This window comes from Solanum dulcamara, chromosome 8 (assembly GCF_947179165.1).
Source record: "Solanum dulcamara chromosome 8, daSolDulc1.2, whole genome shotgun sequence".
Classification (NCBI taxonomy): domain Eukaryota; kingdom Viridiplantae; phylum Streptophyta; class Magnoliopsida; order Solanales; family Solanaceae; genus Solanum; species Solanum dulcamara.
In genome coordinates, this window is record NC_077244.1 from 66,806,487 (window position 1) to 66,824,306 (window position 17,820).

The 17,820-nt window shown below is 36.5% G+C and overlaps 2 protein-coding genes across 2 annotated transcripts; both read left to right on the forward strand.

Moving 5' to 3' along the window:
• Positions 1 to 415: 415 nt before the first annotated feature.
• LOC129899311 (proteinaceous RNase P 1, chloroplastic/mitochondrial) lies at positions 416 to 10,122 on the forward strand. The gene is made up of 6 exons (XM_055974230.1): positions 416 to 1,687; positions 5,264 to 5,353; positions 5,783 to 5,964; positions 8,806 to 8,926; positions 9,399 to 9,470; positions 9,561 to 10,122. The coding sequence occupies exons 1-6, from the start codon at positions 572 to 574 to the stop codon at positions 9,669 to 9,671; spliced, it is 1,692 nt and encodes a 563-aa protein (XP_055830205.1). The 5' UTR covers positions 416 to 571; the 3' UTR covers positions 9,672 to 10,122.
• A 3,320-nt stretch (positions 10,123 to 13,442) lies between these two features.
• On the forward strand, positions 13,443 to 16,427 carry LOC129901396 (psbP domain-containing protein 6, chloroplastic). The gene is made up of 3 exons (XM_055976546.1): positions 13,443 to 13,774; positions 15,099 to 15,415; positions 15,952 to 16,427. Exons 1-3 carry the CDS (start codon positions 13,510 to 13,512, stop codon positions 16,120 to 16,122), a joined length of 753 nt encoding a protein of 250 aa, XP_055832521.1. The 5' UTR covers positions 13,443 to 13,509; the 3' UTR covers positions 16,123 to 16,427.
• The last annotated feature ends 1,393 nt before the right edge of the window (positions 16,428 to 17,820 follow it).

A 17,820-nucleotide genomic window follows, 5' to 3' on the forward strand; every position in this document is an offset into this window, starting at 1 on the left:
GTTCAAAATTCACGAGAAATATTTGAATTTTTTTTCATGTTTATCCTTTCCATTAATGAAGTTTTGTAATTTCCTAGAAATAAACTACACTACTTACAAAGTTATACTCCAATAAAGAACTACTTGTATTTATGATTTCATATTTAATTATTTTTATGATGATGATTAAATAAAAAGATAATAGAGGAAAATATAGTTCAAATTTTGTTCTTAAATGCGTTTCTTAATATATATGCATTACCTTAAAAATTTAACTAATATGAAATAGAAGGAGTATTATATTTCTTAAGATGATAGTATTGATTACTTTTTTTGATGGGCTAATAAATTATCCGATTAGTTAAAATGTGTCTTCTATTTATCCGAACAACTTTAAGTAATATGTAGCAGTATCTCCCTTGAAGGAGCCCACGAGAAACTTTATAGATAGGTGCACACCCTTGGGTGCCCAACAGTTGCAACTGTTGTTAATTAAACCATCTTCTTCTCAGCCTTAACTTCAAGCTTCCATTCCACCGATGTAAGAGACCAATCCGCCATTACAACACAGTTCATATCCCCATCAATAGCAATGCTCGTTCGTCGCATGGGTTATTTCTCATCTTCTTTATCTAAAAAAACCTCACCTTTCTTCTCTCTCCTCCCAAAAACCCCGTTTCCATTTCATCTTCCCCCTATCCAATTCTTCAAACCAATTCATACCAAATTCCCACAAACCCATCTTTTTTCCATGAACCAAAAAACCCATCTCACCACTTCCGCTGCTTTCCTCCAAGAACCCACAAAAACCTTGTCCAGCAGGTCCGCCAAGAAAGCCCGCCGTGACGCCCCTGAGAGTGTTCTGCGTCATCAGCTAGATCAGTGTTCTAAACGCGGTGACTTACAGGAAGCAATTCGACTCTATGAAGAAGCTAAGTTAAACAACGTTTCCCTCAATGTTCATCATTATAATGTGTTGCTTTATCTTTGTTCTTCTGGTTCGGGTACTGAGGGATATGGGATTGAGAAAGGATTTCATATTTTCAAACAGATGGGTGTAAATGGTGTTGCTCCTAATGAGGCAACGTTTACTAGTGCTGCTAGATTGGCAGTTGCTAAGCAAGACCCAGAAATGGCTTTTGATTTAGTGAAGAAAATGAAGAGTTTTGGTGTTCCTCCTAAGTTAAGATCATATGGGCCATCATTATTTGGGTTTTGTGACAAGGGAATGGCTGATAAGGCTTATGAAGTTGATGTACATATGGGGGAATCAGGGGTTGTGGCTGAGGAAGCAGAGCTTTCTGCACTGTTGAAAGTTAGTTCTTTGTCTAAAAAGGCTGATAAAGTATATGAAATGATGCATAGATTAAGGGCAAGTGTAAGGCAGGTGGGTGAAGAGACTGCTGGTGTAATAGAGGATTGGTTTAATTCTGAATTTGCTGCAGAGGTTGGGCTGCAGAATTGGGATGTTCGGAGAGTTAAGGAAGGTGTTGTGAAAGGAGGGGGTGGTTGGCATGGACAAGGGTGGTTGGGAAAGGGGAATTGGACTGTGGTGAGATCGGAGATGGATAGTTCCGGAGTTTGTCGTTCATGTGGGGAAAAGCTTGTGTGCATTGATATTGATCCTAAGGAGACAGAGAACTTTGCTAATTCCTTGGCTAAATTGGCTTGTGAAAGAGAAGTCAAGGCTAATTTTGTGCAATTTCAGGTTTGATGATTTTCTTCTGGTGCATTTATAAATTACTAGTTACATATAGTTTTACCCTTCTTCTTGGGCTAAATGGTAGACTTGTATGCTTTTATCCTGTTGGTATTAAGATTGTTGCGTCCAGTCAACTAAAGTGCTGTATAGTTATTTGGATACTTGCCAGGATATCCTACATGGTTCTTGTATTAGTGTTTTTAGGAATATTTTTTTGTTTTGACGAAGTAATTGGCTTCATTAGTGGCATTAAGAAGATGCAAAATAATTACAAAATATAGAAGCAATGTTGATGATAGTGACTGAGGGATCACATGATGTCTGCTTTGATGAACTCCTAGGATTTTTGGTTGAAAGCCATTGTGTATCCATCAGGGCCAGGTGCCTTGTCTGATGCACAGGACTGCACAGCTGCTAACACTATTAGAAGTTTCAAATAAGTCTAACACTTGATTGTCAAAACTCATTTGGGTGCATTGGTTGAAGCCATCACTTTATCTTACAACACTCAGTTTCAAAAAGTCTAACAGTTGATTGCACTAAGCATCTTCGCCTCATGGATAGCTTTGCCATAAAGTTTAGATTTGTACGCCTGCTGCTGCCATCTCAAAAAGCCAAGCATTAAAGTTAAATCAACCCCTCCAATAAAGATAAAATAAATAATAGGGTACTCAGGTCCTCCAGTAACTACTGTTCCAGGCCAGAATTCTGAGTTGGTATGATGATTAGTTGATCTTCTACATTTCCTTGTTCATTCTTTCTTTGTTGGGATAATTATCTGATCTCTATAGCTCTTCGTCACATTGTTAATGAAAACTATCATGATTGAATGAAGCAAAATGTTCAGAGAGTTTAGGTCTATTGGAGTAGATTTGAGAGGGTTCTTGTCAGCTTCTTTTTAAATTGTAATTTTGCCTTATACTTTATCTATATAATAGGCATTTTACTTAGTATGGATTGTTATTTGAATAAAAAAGGAGACTGTTTGAAGAGGAAACCCGGGCACTTATTACCTTAATGACTGATCTGTTTTTCTTGTTTGGCAAGAAACATGGAGGAGAGTGTACAATAAGTACAATTTTATAAGGAAGTTGTGTTAACAGTGAGTTTTTGTTCTAGGGTGCTAATGGGTAGGAAGGATTTTGAGTTTTTGATCAATCTGCCAATTTATGCTCATCATTTTGACTTTAAGGTGAACACATGAATTTGATTTGTACCAAGTCTGAATTTACTTCTGTTAGTTCACAAATATACATTTTGATATCTTGCCTTGTGACGGTTTAGGATTGGTCGTAGTCTAGGCGTGCCAATATAGTTGTGTTGTTATTGCCTCTCGATCATCACATTATTTTGCTATTGTTATTGTTATTGTCTTGTACAATTTGCATCGCTTTTCTTTTTTGCCATTATGATATATATATTGGTTTTTCTCTGAAGGGGAGCCTTGGAGTAACTGGTAAAGTTGCTGCCATGTGACCAGGAGGTCACGGGTTCAAGCCTTGGAAACAGCCTCTGGCAGAAATGCAAGGTAAGGCTGCGTACAATAGACCCTTGTGGTCAGGCCCTTCCCCGGACCCCGCGCATAGCGGGAGCTTTAGTGCACCGGACTGCCCTTTTGTGAAGGGGAGCCTTGGAGTAACTGGTAAAGTTGCTGCCATGTGACCAGGAGGTCACGGGTTCAAGCCTTGGAAACAGCCTCTGGCAGAAATGCAAGGCAAGGCTGCGTACAATAGACCCTTGTGGTCAGGCCCTTCCCCGGACCCCGCGCATAGCGGGAGCTTTAGTGCACCGGGCTGCCTTTTTTTTCTCTTATTTGGGGTTGATACTTCCTTCTAGTCGAGCCTCTCGGTCTGTCATTATACCTCGAGAAGTAGAAAGAATTACAATCCCCATTCCACCTAAAATTCTCGGAATTCGTTGATAATTAGAATAGATTCGTAGACCAGGTCGACTGATTCGTTTTAAATTTAAAATATTTCTATAGGGTCTTTTCCTATTCCTTCTATGTCGCAGGGTTAAAACCAAAAAATATTTGTTGTTTTCTCGATGTTTTCTCACGTTTTCGATAAAACCCTCTCATAAAAGGATTTGAACAATATTTTCGGTAATATTAGTAGATGAGATATTTCTCTTTCTAACCAAACAATTACTAGTACACCTATTGTGATTCCTAATACAAGAGTCAAAATAGGGACAAACATCCATATGGTCAAAATGAATGAACACGTTCAATTCAATAAAAACAGATTTCTTTTTTTCCGATTCATTTTTTTCTTACGACACGATACTCAAATCTAGATTCACTCAAATCTAGATTCTTGTAATTATGATTCAAGTGAAGAAAAAGTAAGCCTTTACTTCTCAATACAATTTCTTTCAAATTCATTAAAATTTCATGTACCGATTCTTGAATGCCCGTTATGGTAGAATATTCATGTGGGACTTTAGTCCCCCGAACCACATTTTCTAAACGAACCAGAGCCAATCCGAATTGATCTTCATAAAAAATAGAAAAACTGCTTTTTTCCTGGTCAGGTCAATAAAGTCATGAAATTCTTCGTTTTTGATTTTTTATAAAAAATGGATTTATCTGAACCAATACATGATTTTCTTTTAGTCTTTCTAGGATCGGGTCTTATATTAGGGGGTCTAGGAGTGGTATTACTTCCCAATCCAATTTATTCGGCCTTTTCCTTGGGATTGGTTCTTGTTTGTACATCGTTATTCTATATTCTATCTCTTCAGGAAACAACCTCTCTATCTCCATGAGGTAGTGGTAAGATCTACGTACATTTTACCCTCCCCAGACCCCACTTGTGGGATTTCACTGGGTATGTTGTTGTTGTTGTTCTGACTAGATCTACTGTAATTGTAGATTATAGGTTGGAATTCCCTTATAGGATTTTGATGAAGGCCTCTATGATTTTTTTTTTGATGAACTAATAAGATTCTGTTGCATGTTTGGGCAAAAAACCCGTGTACAAGTAGTACACCAAGATAAGTAGAAAATCTACAAGAAAGTATGATTTTCTACAAACTTCATCCAATCATCTATACATAAAGGAAATTCGTGGGTGCACTAAAAAGAAATAAGGGCTAAGAGGCTATTCCTCAACTGTGCAAAATCACTCTCTACACCCTCAAAAGCTCTCCAAATTTCTCTCTCCAGATGACCCACATAAGTGTGAGTGGGGCAACCTTCCAGGCACTACTTCCTCTCCTCTGCTTTCCACAGTTCTTGGTAGCTTCAGTTCTTTCAAAATGCCAGGCATAACCCACTGAAGGCCTCTATGATATGTCAGATATAGTGATATGTTGGTTGGATACAAACAATAAAATAGGATCGTGATATTGTAGCGCAAAGAAATAGCTTATCTATTTGTTTATGTCAACATCTGACTAGAATTAGCATTTAACGCTCTTATGTGTAGTGATTTCTTTGATAGCATGAATCTTCTAAAACATTGGATATATTCATTTAAAGTAGGTAGCTGCTTTGTATTTCCAGTATTTGTGTCTCTATGCTTCAGGCATTTAGTGCTTGAAGAATATTGAACTGATATAGAAGTTGCACTCACTCAGGACTGGCTTCAGAAGCATGGTCCATTTGATGCTGTGGTGGATGGTGCAAATGTCGGACTTATCACTCAACGAAATTTTAATTTCTCTCAGGTAGAACTACGTCTTTTTCTGTGTCTTTTCTTACGTTTTTTGGGGTGTGGAGTCTCTTGGACTTGCTCACTGTCCCTCTTATTGTGTTATATTTAGTATGATCAAGAAATTTTTGGCTTACTTTGCGTCCCTCTTCTTGTGTTATTTAGTATGACTAAGAAAGAGAGAGCAACACAGAATTACTGCGCCTTTCTGTTTAACTTCATATAAATTGATGATGCTGATGTGGAAAAGGTTGCAAAGTCTTTCAATTTTAATTTGTCAAAATGACCCTTATGCCCAGTTCCTTCCCAGCCATCCAGGAACCCACTGTCTAGTATGGATACTTTACCTCTTAACTCATGACGGGCAACATGCCAACTTCTCAAGATGATGTTCTAGATTGATAGTGTATAAGAAAGAGTTTATATAGATTTCTTTCTATTGCAGCTCAGATCTGTTGTCAATAAATTAAGGCAGATGAGTGAATCAAAGAAACTTCCATTGGTTATTTTGCACAAAAGTCGTACAACTGGTGGTCCTGCTCAACATCCTAATAACAAGAAGCTTTTAGAAAGTTGGAAGAAAGCAGGTGCACTTTATGCCACTCCACATGGTTCAAATGATGATTGGTAATACTCTTTACTTTGAGCTCTTATGTAAATAATAATTGGTGGCTACTAGTTAGGTGAATTTATTTGTTTCCAGGAGGGCACAACTCAAATATAATTAAATTTATGGGAGAAAAATTATCCCATTTGTTAGAATAAGAATAGGTATATACAATTCTACTTAGAATAAGAATAGGAATATGGATAGTAATAGGAATAAAAATAGTAAATAGTATCCTATCTTGGTAAAAGATTGCATTGTAGTGTCTATAAATAGAGTTTCTGTGTATTAATGTAGATACACAATTCAATAATATTTTTCTCCTATATTTCTCATATGGCATCAGAGCTTCTACGATCTTGGTAGAAAATTGAAGAACCTTCCGCTGTCGGCGGGCGGCTATGACCCATATATGTTGTCCGTTTGGCCATTGGTTATGTTGACAAAAGTAGGGTCAACAATATATGCATGAACCCCATATTCAGGGGAAGAAAACTTAATCAGAGAGGTCACCGTGCGTCAATTTCCGGCGACTTTCTAGGTTGTTTTGTGTCAATCCGGTATCCGTCAGTGTTTATGTAGCATCGTGCATCATTCCGGTGACTACTTTCTCATATACAATTTGTGTAGCACCGTGTCATATTTTCGGTGACTATCTTTTCATATCCGATTTGCATAGCACCGTGCCATCTTTCCGGTGACTACTTTCTTATTTGTGTAGGGTCGTGTCATCATTCCTACCCTACCCATATAATTTCTCTTTTTTAGTGGGGTTGTGCCGTCAATCTGACCCTACCTATATAATTTCTATTTTTTAGTAGGGTCGTGCCATCATTCCAACCTTACCCATAATAATTTTCTTTCTTAGTAGGGTTGTGCCATGACTCCGACCCTACCTATATAATTTTATTTCTCAGATTATGACCACTTTCAACCATCAAATTTAATACTCCGACTCATGAGCATGTTTAGGCCAATTTTTCGGTGACTTTCTTGTTTAATGTTGACTCATTTATTGATTCCAACACCATCCATATATTTTATACCAGAGTTTGAGCACTTTCCGGCGACCGCTGCACTGTGAAGAAGTCTACATGGAGAAACCACCTAGTTTTGAGCAAATTGCTCAGGGGGAGTCTAGTAGCCTTGTATGTGGATTGTGTAAGTCACTCCATGATTTGAAACAGTCTTTTCAAGGTTGGTTTGGGAAGTTCAACATTGCAATTTAGGAATTTATCACTCTGTGTTTTATCGACATTATGCATCAAATCCAGTATTTCATGAGAAGACCAAGCACATTAAGATTGACTGACATTGTGCATCAAATCCAATATTTCATGAGAAGACTGAGCATATTGAGAGTGACTGTCAATTTTGTGAAGTCGAGTGATCACTTGCAGATATCTCACCAAGTCCCTCGTCAGTCCTCATATTAACTACATTTGTAACAAGCAAGGTACATATGACTTGTATGCACTAGCTTGAGGGGGAGTGTTAGAATAAGAATAGATATATACAATCCTACTTATAGGAATAGGAATATGAATAGTTATAGGAATAAAAATAGTAAATAGTATCCTACCTTGGTAAAGGATTGCATTGTAGTGTCTATAAATAGGGTCTCTATGTAATTATGTAGATACACAATTCAATAATATTTTTATCCTATATTTCTCACACTATTTAAACAGATGCCATCAACATAATAGTGTTGTTGCTCAAAAAATTACTGAATACACCAAGAAAACCCTTCTCTTTAATTGGATCTGGTGGTAAAGCATCTCTTTTCTTGACTACCCTTGCTTTCTTGCAGTTGCTGCTAGTGTACCCCAGCTGTTTGAGTCCACATTTCTGCTGATGTTTCTTGCTTTCCTGTAACTGTTAGCCTGTTCTTTTTCTGCATCCTTCTTCCGTTTAATTTTTTCTTCTTTCTTGGGACCAAAGTCTTTCCTGCACACTTTTGTTCTTCTCTCTTTAACTGTCTGGTTGTCATCACATTTTCCCTCCATTCAAGAGCAAATTCTTCTTCTCCACATTGCTCTACGCACACTTTTTTTTTGGCCTAACCCATCGGTGGCCCTCAAAGTTGGCACCAACTTTCACTTAAACACCTCAACTAAGCTTTGTTCATTTTAGACACCTCAAGTAAGGATCTGATGTGTCATTTTGACACTTTTTTTTACAATCACCCAAATATCTAAAGTTTGTGTAATATACTTGACGCTGATGTGTCAAAGTGACCAATTAAATGAAGAAACGTGACTGATATATCAAAAATAATTTTAAAATAATGACTTTTGATTAGAAAAAAAATGGTCATTAACTTCATTTAATTGGTCACTTTGACACATCAGCGGCAAGTGTATTACACACACTTTAGATATTTGGGTGATTGTAAAATAAAGTGTCAAAATGACACATCGGAACCTTACTTGAGGTGTCTAAAATGAACAAAACTTAGTTGAAGTGTCTAAGTGAAAGTTGGTGCCAACTTTGAGGGGCCACCGATGGGTTCCGCCCTTTTTTTTTTAAAAATCAAAACACTAACTTCAACTCATCATGGCATGAGGGTCTGACATTGAACCTGAAACAATTGCTTCATCTTTCCCTACTTTGCATGAAATTCTGACTTGGCACCAGATGCAATCTAGGTTGTGCCAGACGCCCTTAATATAACCTATGTAGCTCTTGTGCATTGGTTTTTGTTTTGTGAGTGCTTTCATATTATGACTTTTAGTTCTGAAGATAAGAGTCTACTTCACATGGTAAAAGGGTTTACTGCAGTTGTGGGTCCTTGTAACAAATAAAGGAGCTCTGTTTTCTGCAGTTACAAATGTCTGAAGCATAAGCTTATTCTTTAGGTACTGGTTATATGCTGCTGTCAGTTCCAAAGGCTTGCTTTTGACAAATGATGAGATGAGAGACCATTTGTTCCAACTATTAGGCACTAGTTTTTTTCCCAGATGGAAGGAAAAACATCAGGTCTAATCTCTCTCTCTCTCTCTCTCTCTCTCAGTATTTTGACAAGTTCTGTAACATGTTAAACAATGAAAAATTGAAATCTTTGTTACAGTGCTATATAGTCCTCTATTACACTTTCTGCTAAAGATGGAGTAAAAGAAGGTATACTCTTTTAGTGTATAGTAGCTTAATGTCTGCTATAAGTAGGTCATGCCCAAAAAAAAGACGAAAGATGGTTATGCCGAGGAAAAGTTGAAGTCGTGTTATACTGTTTCTATTAATGCCCATGATTATTTCAAATCACCAAAATGCTTCAGTATTGTTGGTTGACAAAGAATGCAGAGATAGGTGCAGGGTTGTGAGAATTGAAGCTTTCCTACTGAACTCATCTGATGGGGCTAGAAGAGTTTATGTTAATGGGGTCAATGTGATGCTTTCAAATTAGGCAATCATCAGTTAGATTCTTTAACAGTCTTCTGTTTGCAAATTGCAGATCCGGATGACAGCTTCAAGAGATGACGGACTTAAGCTCCATATGCCGCCACCTTATTCAATTGTTACTCAGGTGAGCTATCTCATGACTAATAAGTTAAGCTCACCTTAGCTGTTATTCTAATGTCCAACTCTACTTTGAACGTGTGAAATTGAAATATAGGAATCAGAGCAGGGTTGTTGGCATGTGCCAACTCTTACTGGAGATGACCTTGAGCTACCAAGACAGTGGGTATGTGCTACCAGGAGAAAAGCACTGCACTCTCTCTTTTGACGAACTGGTGAATCATATCATTAACATATAAATGCGGTTTCTGGGATAGCATCAGTGAAGCAGCTATGCTGTATATGAGTGCTTTTTTCCTTTGAAGAGGCTTATAGTTTGCACTTCTCAAAGATTGTTGTAGATGGAGATCAGGAAGATCACTTAATGCAAAAGTTCTGGATACAGTTAACGTCTATATAACATCCTAGTTGCATTATCTTGTATACTAGTTTTTGCTTCTGTATTCAGGAGTATTTGGTCATTTTTATGTAACAATTTTGCCTGTTACAAGTGTTAGAAGGAAAAGGTTCTGCCACAATAGAAGAATGGCACTTTTGAAACTCAAGAGAGGATATTCCTGCATTTTCAATCCTAAATTGGCTGGTCCCTGAGTACCAGAAGAGAAACAGCTTATGAAGTTTAAATTATTTTCCTTTGAAGAGAAACATTTATTTGATCAGTGGAACAATCTGGCTAGAGTTTGATTATCAGTATTATCTCCACAGAGAATTTCTGTGTATAGTTATTTATTGCAGGAATCAAATTCTTCAAAGAACAGCAGGAATATGGTTCTGACTTATTTAATGACAATTGGATTGGAAGCTATGCATACACCGTTGGTTCCAAGAACTTGGACAACTGTTGGGATATTTTTCCCATCTTGCAAGCCGAGCTGCAGTTTGACATCCCACTTTTATTCTCTAATCCCCCCCCCCCCCCCCTACACACATCAAATCCAAACTCCTCCATGACTACATATTACCTCTCTTTGGTGCTCCTAGTTCCAGTATATCTTAATTCACTGGACAAACTCATCTAATTTTGTGTATAGTCAATTTTCTTATTAAGCTTTGTATTACTTTAGCTAGGTGGTTTCCTGCCAAAAGCACAATCTGGAGATTGATAGGCAGAGGCAGATCATATCTGGAGGTTGAACTAGCTTGAGCAGCAAATGCCAACTGCACCTCACTCTCTTGAAGCAGTATGTTTTCTGTTAATATATACCAATTCAAATAGATTTCATATCAAATACAATGTTGGAGCTGAAAGCAATCCAAATCCCCACTTATACATTGTGTGCGCCCCTGTCGACATATATCCTTGTTTTGTGCATGCAGTCCTTATTGTTCTCGAGAACTAATCTTTTTTTCCCTCCAATATGGGATGGCTAACAATGACAAGGGTAAGTATTGGAAACAATGCATAAAGTTCTCTTGTCTAGCAATAGCCAGAGGATTCAAAAGGGAAGGAGATCCATTTTCTACATTTAGCCAACTTTAGGTAAACTTGTATGCATACGATATGTTATTATTGAAAGTAATTTGCATACTCCCTCCTCAAATAAGACAAAAGCATTAGAGACAGGTTCTCATGCAGCTGCAATAATAAAAAAATAATTAAAAAAAAGGAGCATATGACATTTCTCCACTTATGACATCTTCATCAGCTAAAAGTAGGATCATCAGGATTATGTAAGACTTAAGCTTTGACTAGTTAGGTCTGAATCTCACTAGTCAAAAACTAATTTCAAGGGGTTAACATACTAACAAAAGCTGAAGATTTCATATAATCTGCAATATACCTGTAAGTGCTAGGTAAAATCGTAGTTTATGTTGTGACATGGATACCTAACATAACAACAACAATAATCTACTTTCAATAAGTCAGGATTCGGAAAAAAAGAGACAGGATTCTAAACAAAAATTTCAGGGTTCTTGGGAATATGTTACATTTTCAAAAAAACCACTTCTGATCAAGGGTTCTTGTTGAGATGCTTACATTGCAGATGCTTGAGGGTCTTTGTTAGTGACTATGAAAGGAACCAGTCATGGTGGCTATAACTGAATATTCATGGTTCTAATGTTGCAGTTGATCAAATCAGTGTCTTCTGAAAATCCAATAACTATTAAGCAGCATGTTCGGAGGAGCCCTTTTTATGCTTTGTTTCAGTCTGGTTTTGGTCCTCTGAGGACTCTATTCTTTACATTGAGTCCTCTTTAGCTTCTGCTACTTCAATAAGAAAGACCAAAAAGTAGACCTTTTGATCTTCATGTCATGATCAATGAAGACCCAAAAAATAGACTTTATGATCTTCAATGTCAGAGCTTCACGCCATTATCAATGTGATTATCACTCTACTTTTCTGGTTATCATATCATGCTTGATATGAGTTACACTTTGTTATAAGTAGGTTTAACCTGATAGTAATCAAAATTATCCATCTTTTACAAGCACATTGTGACTCTTTTCTAGGCTGGAGAGATTTTAAACAAAATAATACTTTAGTGATCTCAACTTCTTAAAGGAGCTTTAAGGCATCCTGAGTAGCATTATCCAGGTCCATTTCAGCAGGACTACATGTGTGAGAGGTTTTGTTAGGGTTAAACAGATTGCAAAGAATTGGAAGCAGAGGTGCTGATTGATTAATGATTATAGTAGAAAGGAGCAATGGTAGGAGGAACATTGATGTTAGAGATATTTGTAATAACCTGGTTCACATTATCTACGTCACTTCCTCTCTTTTGGTGAAGGTCTATTGCACAGTGTCGTAGTCCAGAGTCCAGACAAGGCAATATATCATCTAAAGCTGTATGAGGAGTGGGTTTACTGTTGTTGAAAGTAAGACTATACAACATAACCAGTGTAATCCCACAAGTGGGTCTCGAGGCTAGAGTGTACACAAACCTTACCCCTAGCTTGTGGAGTAGAGAGGTTGTTTTCAAGACCCCGTCTCAAATAACTTGAAAGCAAGATTATGAATGTCATATTTGATGTGATCCTCCAAAGTTACTTTGAGAAACAAGTTGTACAAGACCATTTTTCCTATTTATGGTTTAGTTGCAGAATATGTAACTTCTTTTATATCCAACATTATGTTAAAAGATGAAACTCTGTTTTATCCTGCTTTAGGAGAAGCTGTATCCATAGAGTTGCTTGCCTAATACGAGAAGAGATCTCAGCGGCCTAATGAAACAACAACAATAGTGAAACACTTGCGAGAGCTTAAAAAAGGGCAGCCCGGTGCACTTAAGCTCCCGCTATGCGCAGGGTTCGGGGAAGGGCCCGACTACAAGGGTCTATTGTACGCAGCCTTACCTTGCATTTCTGCCAGAGGCTGTTTCCAAGGCTTGAACCCGTGACCTCCTGATCACATGACAGCAAACTTGCGAGAGCTTAATTGTGGAAAACAAAAATTAATGCCCCAGTGATGACAATCCACCCAAAAATCTAACTTGCTTATTACTCCAGTGAAATTTGGCAACTAAAAGTTACTTGCACAACTTTAACTTGCCTAGTGTCTTTCTTTGCAAGTAGGAGAAATTGACAAAAATGAATCATCATAGATTTACTTCACTAATCATAAAAGTAGCAAACTGTAACTTATTGATTAAAAAAAACTTTTCAAAATTTCCATGTACAAACAAATATCCATAAGTATTAAGTAGAAGAAGAAAGATACTTGGTTCATTTTACTTTTAAGTGTCACTTTAACAAAACAAATTGTCTCAAAATATGCATCACTCAAGACAAAGATTAGTATGCATTTTCAATGATACCCTTGTACTCCTTAGGTTCCTTTTTAATTGATACGTTGTGTTTTTCGAGAATTAATTTTAAAAGCTAAATTAAATTATATTAATTCGATATTTTAAAATAAAAATTTAAATATTCAAAAATTGCAATTTTGTAGTATTTTTTATATAGGTAACAAAGGGAAAACTTTTTAATAGTGCTCAATTATTTAGTGACATGGCAGAAGGCAGACCTCATCCCAAACGGATAATAATATCCACTCTCACAATGCAAAGGCATTTCTCCACACAAAACACCAGAGTAACACAGAAAAATGGCGCTGAAGCCACTGTCTTCCATATTCCCAAATTCAACAAATTCTGCATTAACATCTGCAAAACCCCATCATCAAAACATAGGGCTATCGAGAAGGGATTTCATTAATGTTGGGATTTCTGTAATGCCACTGGTCATATCCCCTCCTCCTCCTTCCATTGCTCGAGAAGTTGAAGTTGGTTCATTCTTGCCTCCATCTCCTGCTGATCCTAATTTTGTTCTCTTCAAAGCCACTACAAAAGACACTCCTGCTCTTCGTGCCGGTATTATGTCCACCACTCTTCATTTTTACTATCTTTCTTCTCCTATTTTATATATTCCCTTTGCGCAGAACTAATAGCTTTGGCGCAAACCATGTGTTTATTTTTTTTTAAATCATTTAATATGTATAAATGACTGATTCATAACCCATAGACTAATTTTTTTTTATTTTGCCACTATATAAATTTAATACATATATTGAGAAGATTGCTACATGAATTTGTCACTCCAGATGCAGGTGAAAGGTTCATAGTTTCTGAAGTTTACTAGAAGCTTCTACAAGCAATATTGTGATAATAATCTCATACCTGATAACTTTGTCCACCAAGTCTACCACAAATGGAAAGAAATCATCGAGTATTTTTTTGTCTATAATGCGTTTGAACCTGAGCCTCATGGTTCGGAAATAGCCTCTCCACCTCCTCGAGGTAGTGGTAAGGTGTGCGTACACTCTACCCTCCCCAGGGGATTTCACTGGGTATGTTGTTGTTGTTGTTGGGTTTGAACCTGAGCCTCATGCTTCTCAACACACTTCATTGACCAGTAGATTACACCTTGGGTGCAATAATCTTATTAACCTGAAAGAATATGATTGTATAAGAACTAGAAGCTTAGGCAGAGTTAAGTGGATCCAGAAACAATATAGCTTTAGCATAGAGTCTCTAATTCTTTGCAATTCTTTGATAGACTACCTTCTTAGGTGCTTAGTATCTGTATTCTAGAACTTGCCTATCTTAAAGCTCGAGCATAAAATGATTTAATACTCATATTCTCATTATTTTTTAGGAGTCTATCATCTCGAAAACAAGTTCCAAGCTCCTTTGAGAAAATAGATTGTCATCAGAAAGAAAAAACTAATCTCTACTTGGTTAAGGATTCAGATCTAAAATAGGCAAGCAACACACATCTATCTGAAACTTGTGTAAAACCTAAGATAGGACAACAAATTGACCGGTCGGAGCCATGTTTACATTTGGTCAGAAGGATCCTAGTCCATGTAACCTTGCAGTTGTTTAATATTCTGCCATTTGATGTTTTTGTAGTTTCTGGATTAATAATTGGTGTTGGCAGTAGTGTTTTCTTAATTGGCACTTCATTTCTTACCCGCCGGTAGACTATTGTGGTTGTTTGTCCAATCAAGTGATACCAATTTCTTAGTTATAACATCGTTTCTAGTAGTACTTTTTTTCCTTCTTCTTTTTAGTTTATTTCATATCTTCTTGATATGCTTATGAAGGTTACCATTTACATAAAATTGGTGTTTCCGTTTTCTACATTTGTTTCTCCTGTAGATGCTTATGATGCTTCATATTTAGTTGGTTGCAGGAAATGTGCAGCCTTACACATTTATTCTTCCTCCAACCTGGAAACAACTTCGTATAGCTAATATATTATCTGGAAATTATTGCCAACCCAAGTGTGCAGAGCCGTGGGTGGAGGTGAAGTTTGAAGATGAAAAACAGGGTAAAGTTCAAGTGGTGGTTTCTCCTTTGATCCGTCTCACAAACAAACCTAATGCAACTATTGAAGACATTGGGACCCCTGAGAAAGTCATTGCTTCTCTTGGCCCTTTTGTCACAGGAAACACTCTCGATCCAGATGAACTCCTTGAGACTTCTATAGAGAAACGCGGTGACCTAACGGTGATAGTCATTTCTTTTTACTCAGTCATTTATCATATCGAAAAACTAATCCCTTCCCCCTTATCTTCATCCCTTATTCACAACACATAAGAGGACTGGCATGGCTAGCAACCTTGTCTCTGATGGTTTACTCATAAGCTATACTGAAACATGGAAGGAAATGAGTCTTAAGTTTCTTAGTTGGTACCATAAAATCTCAGCAGGGAAAATGGCATGAAGATATCCCTAGGTTGTATCTGCTTCCCTGACAATACGTAACAGCCTGATTTAGCAAATGTTAGGAGCAGCTTGGTTATGTTTTTCCTGGAAAAAAAATCAGAATCTAGTTCTACGATAATGATTTCTCTGTTAGTGTGTTTTATGAGGGATATGATTGTGAGATCTGCCAAAAGATCATGCTACTCGAGAGACTCCTGTGTGTTTCCTAAGGATTCCATAGAACAATGTATTTTTATGCACTTGGTCTTCCTGTTATATGCAACAGTTGTTCTTTAAATCTCCTGATGAAGAGAATGCTTCTATCTTTGTATTTGCAGTATTACAAGTACGTTCTTGAAACTCCATACGCTCTTACTGGATCACACAACCTAGCTAAGGCGACGGCTAAGGGAAATACAGTTGTCCTCTGTGTGGTCAGTGCCAATGACAAACAATGGGCATCATCACAGAAAACTCTACAGGTTATTCTTGATTCCTTTGAAGTGTAGTTCCTTCCCCTCTTGTCTTAATTTAGATGAATCATCTTCATTTTCACTATGTGCTCCCTTACATAGAGTGCCATGGGATGAATGGCTTGAAAATGCTTTTTGTAACGCAATAAACAAGAATTGTATCTGTCGAACCCAGATTATATTGTTGTTTTTACTGTATCCCCCCTTTTCAATCGTATCTTATCAAGACGCATTCTATGCCCCTTTCAATTGTATCATATCAAGATAAATGCACGAGTGAGTGCTGTACTGTAAACTATTGTTGTGTTGTTCACATGGATTTAGGAAAGGCCTATTGTATATGTGTACAAGCTAAAGTTTTTTGAAAAACGAATATCTTTGGTCACTTTCACTTTCACAATGTTTTGGAGCTTCTAATTGGAATTTCCTCATGTTATCTTAGAGGTAAACAATTTGAGCACCAAAGAAAGTGTAAACAGAAATATGTGTACATACATATATCATCTTTTAATCTCTGATGTGCCTTAAGAACAACTGGGATCTCCTAGTTTAATGCCCTTAAAGGCTTAAACTATGTGAAATGAACAAAAATCGGATTGGAAGCTATGCATACAACGTTGGTTCTAAGAGTTGACGTCAAGAACATTTTTTGATCAAATTATAAACAGAAACATTTTTGTTCATTTCACATAGTTTAAAGCATTTTTGATCCTTTTCCGTTCTTTTAATTGCTCAACGTCAATGTTCAAAATAAAACTATCTCCTTGTTCACTTTTCATTAGTAAGCATAGGGAATTCAATAGTTTTCATGAGAATATATTTTGGCCAGACTCTTAATTGTTATATGGATTTTGGTTTCTAGTTAGCTAAGGGACTGTTTGATCATGAGAATGGTTTACTTTCTTCTGGATTCTTTTTTCATTTTACTCGAAATTAGTGTTTGGCCATGAAAATTTCAAATACAATTTGAAATTTTATTTGACCTGTTTTCGCTTTCACTATATTTTTCCTTTTCAAGGTTTATCCTAATTTATTTATTTATATAAACGACCCAATTTAAATTATATATCATGTTTTTATAGAAAAAGTACATATAAACAATTAAATATTATTTGCAAAAACTATAATCAAACAAAACTGCTAGCTTCAACTCCAATTTCAAAAATTTCAAAAAGCGAAAAAATATTTCTAATAGTATGTAGTAGCTCGTATATGAGATCTAATCTATGACACTATATAATTATGTTATTTGAGATATTACTTTTCTGGAGTAGATTTGTTCATATATTTCAAGTAAATTAGTCAAGTTGGTGCTTTTATTAGTTTTTAAAAATTAGGGTATAAATCATGTTTTAAAAAGATACATTCAAATTCTAAATATTGTCTGCAAAAATATGATCAAACACAACTACAATTTTAAAAATTATAAATAAAATAAATATTTAATTTTTATTGCCAAACTCTCACTAAATATTCCTCCTTTTAATGTTATTATATAACAAAAGAATAAGCTCAGCTAATGTATACACGCCTAATTAATCAACAAATTTAATTTAATTATTCCCCTTTACCTTACTTTATAACCACCCTTTATCCCAACTTTATAACCACCCTTTCTGCATATAAAAGGTAAGTGTCTTTTTGAGGTATTTTGTTATTTTCACCATTATTATTTTTTCGTTGGGGTGTTGGGGAGGGGGGGGGGGGGAAGGAGACTATTATAACATTGGAGAA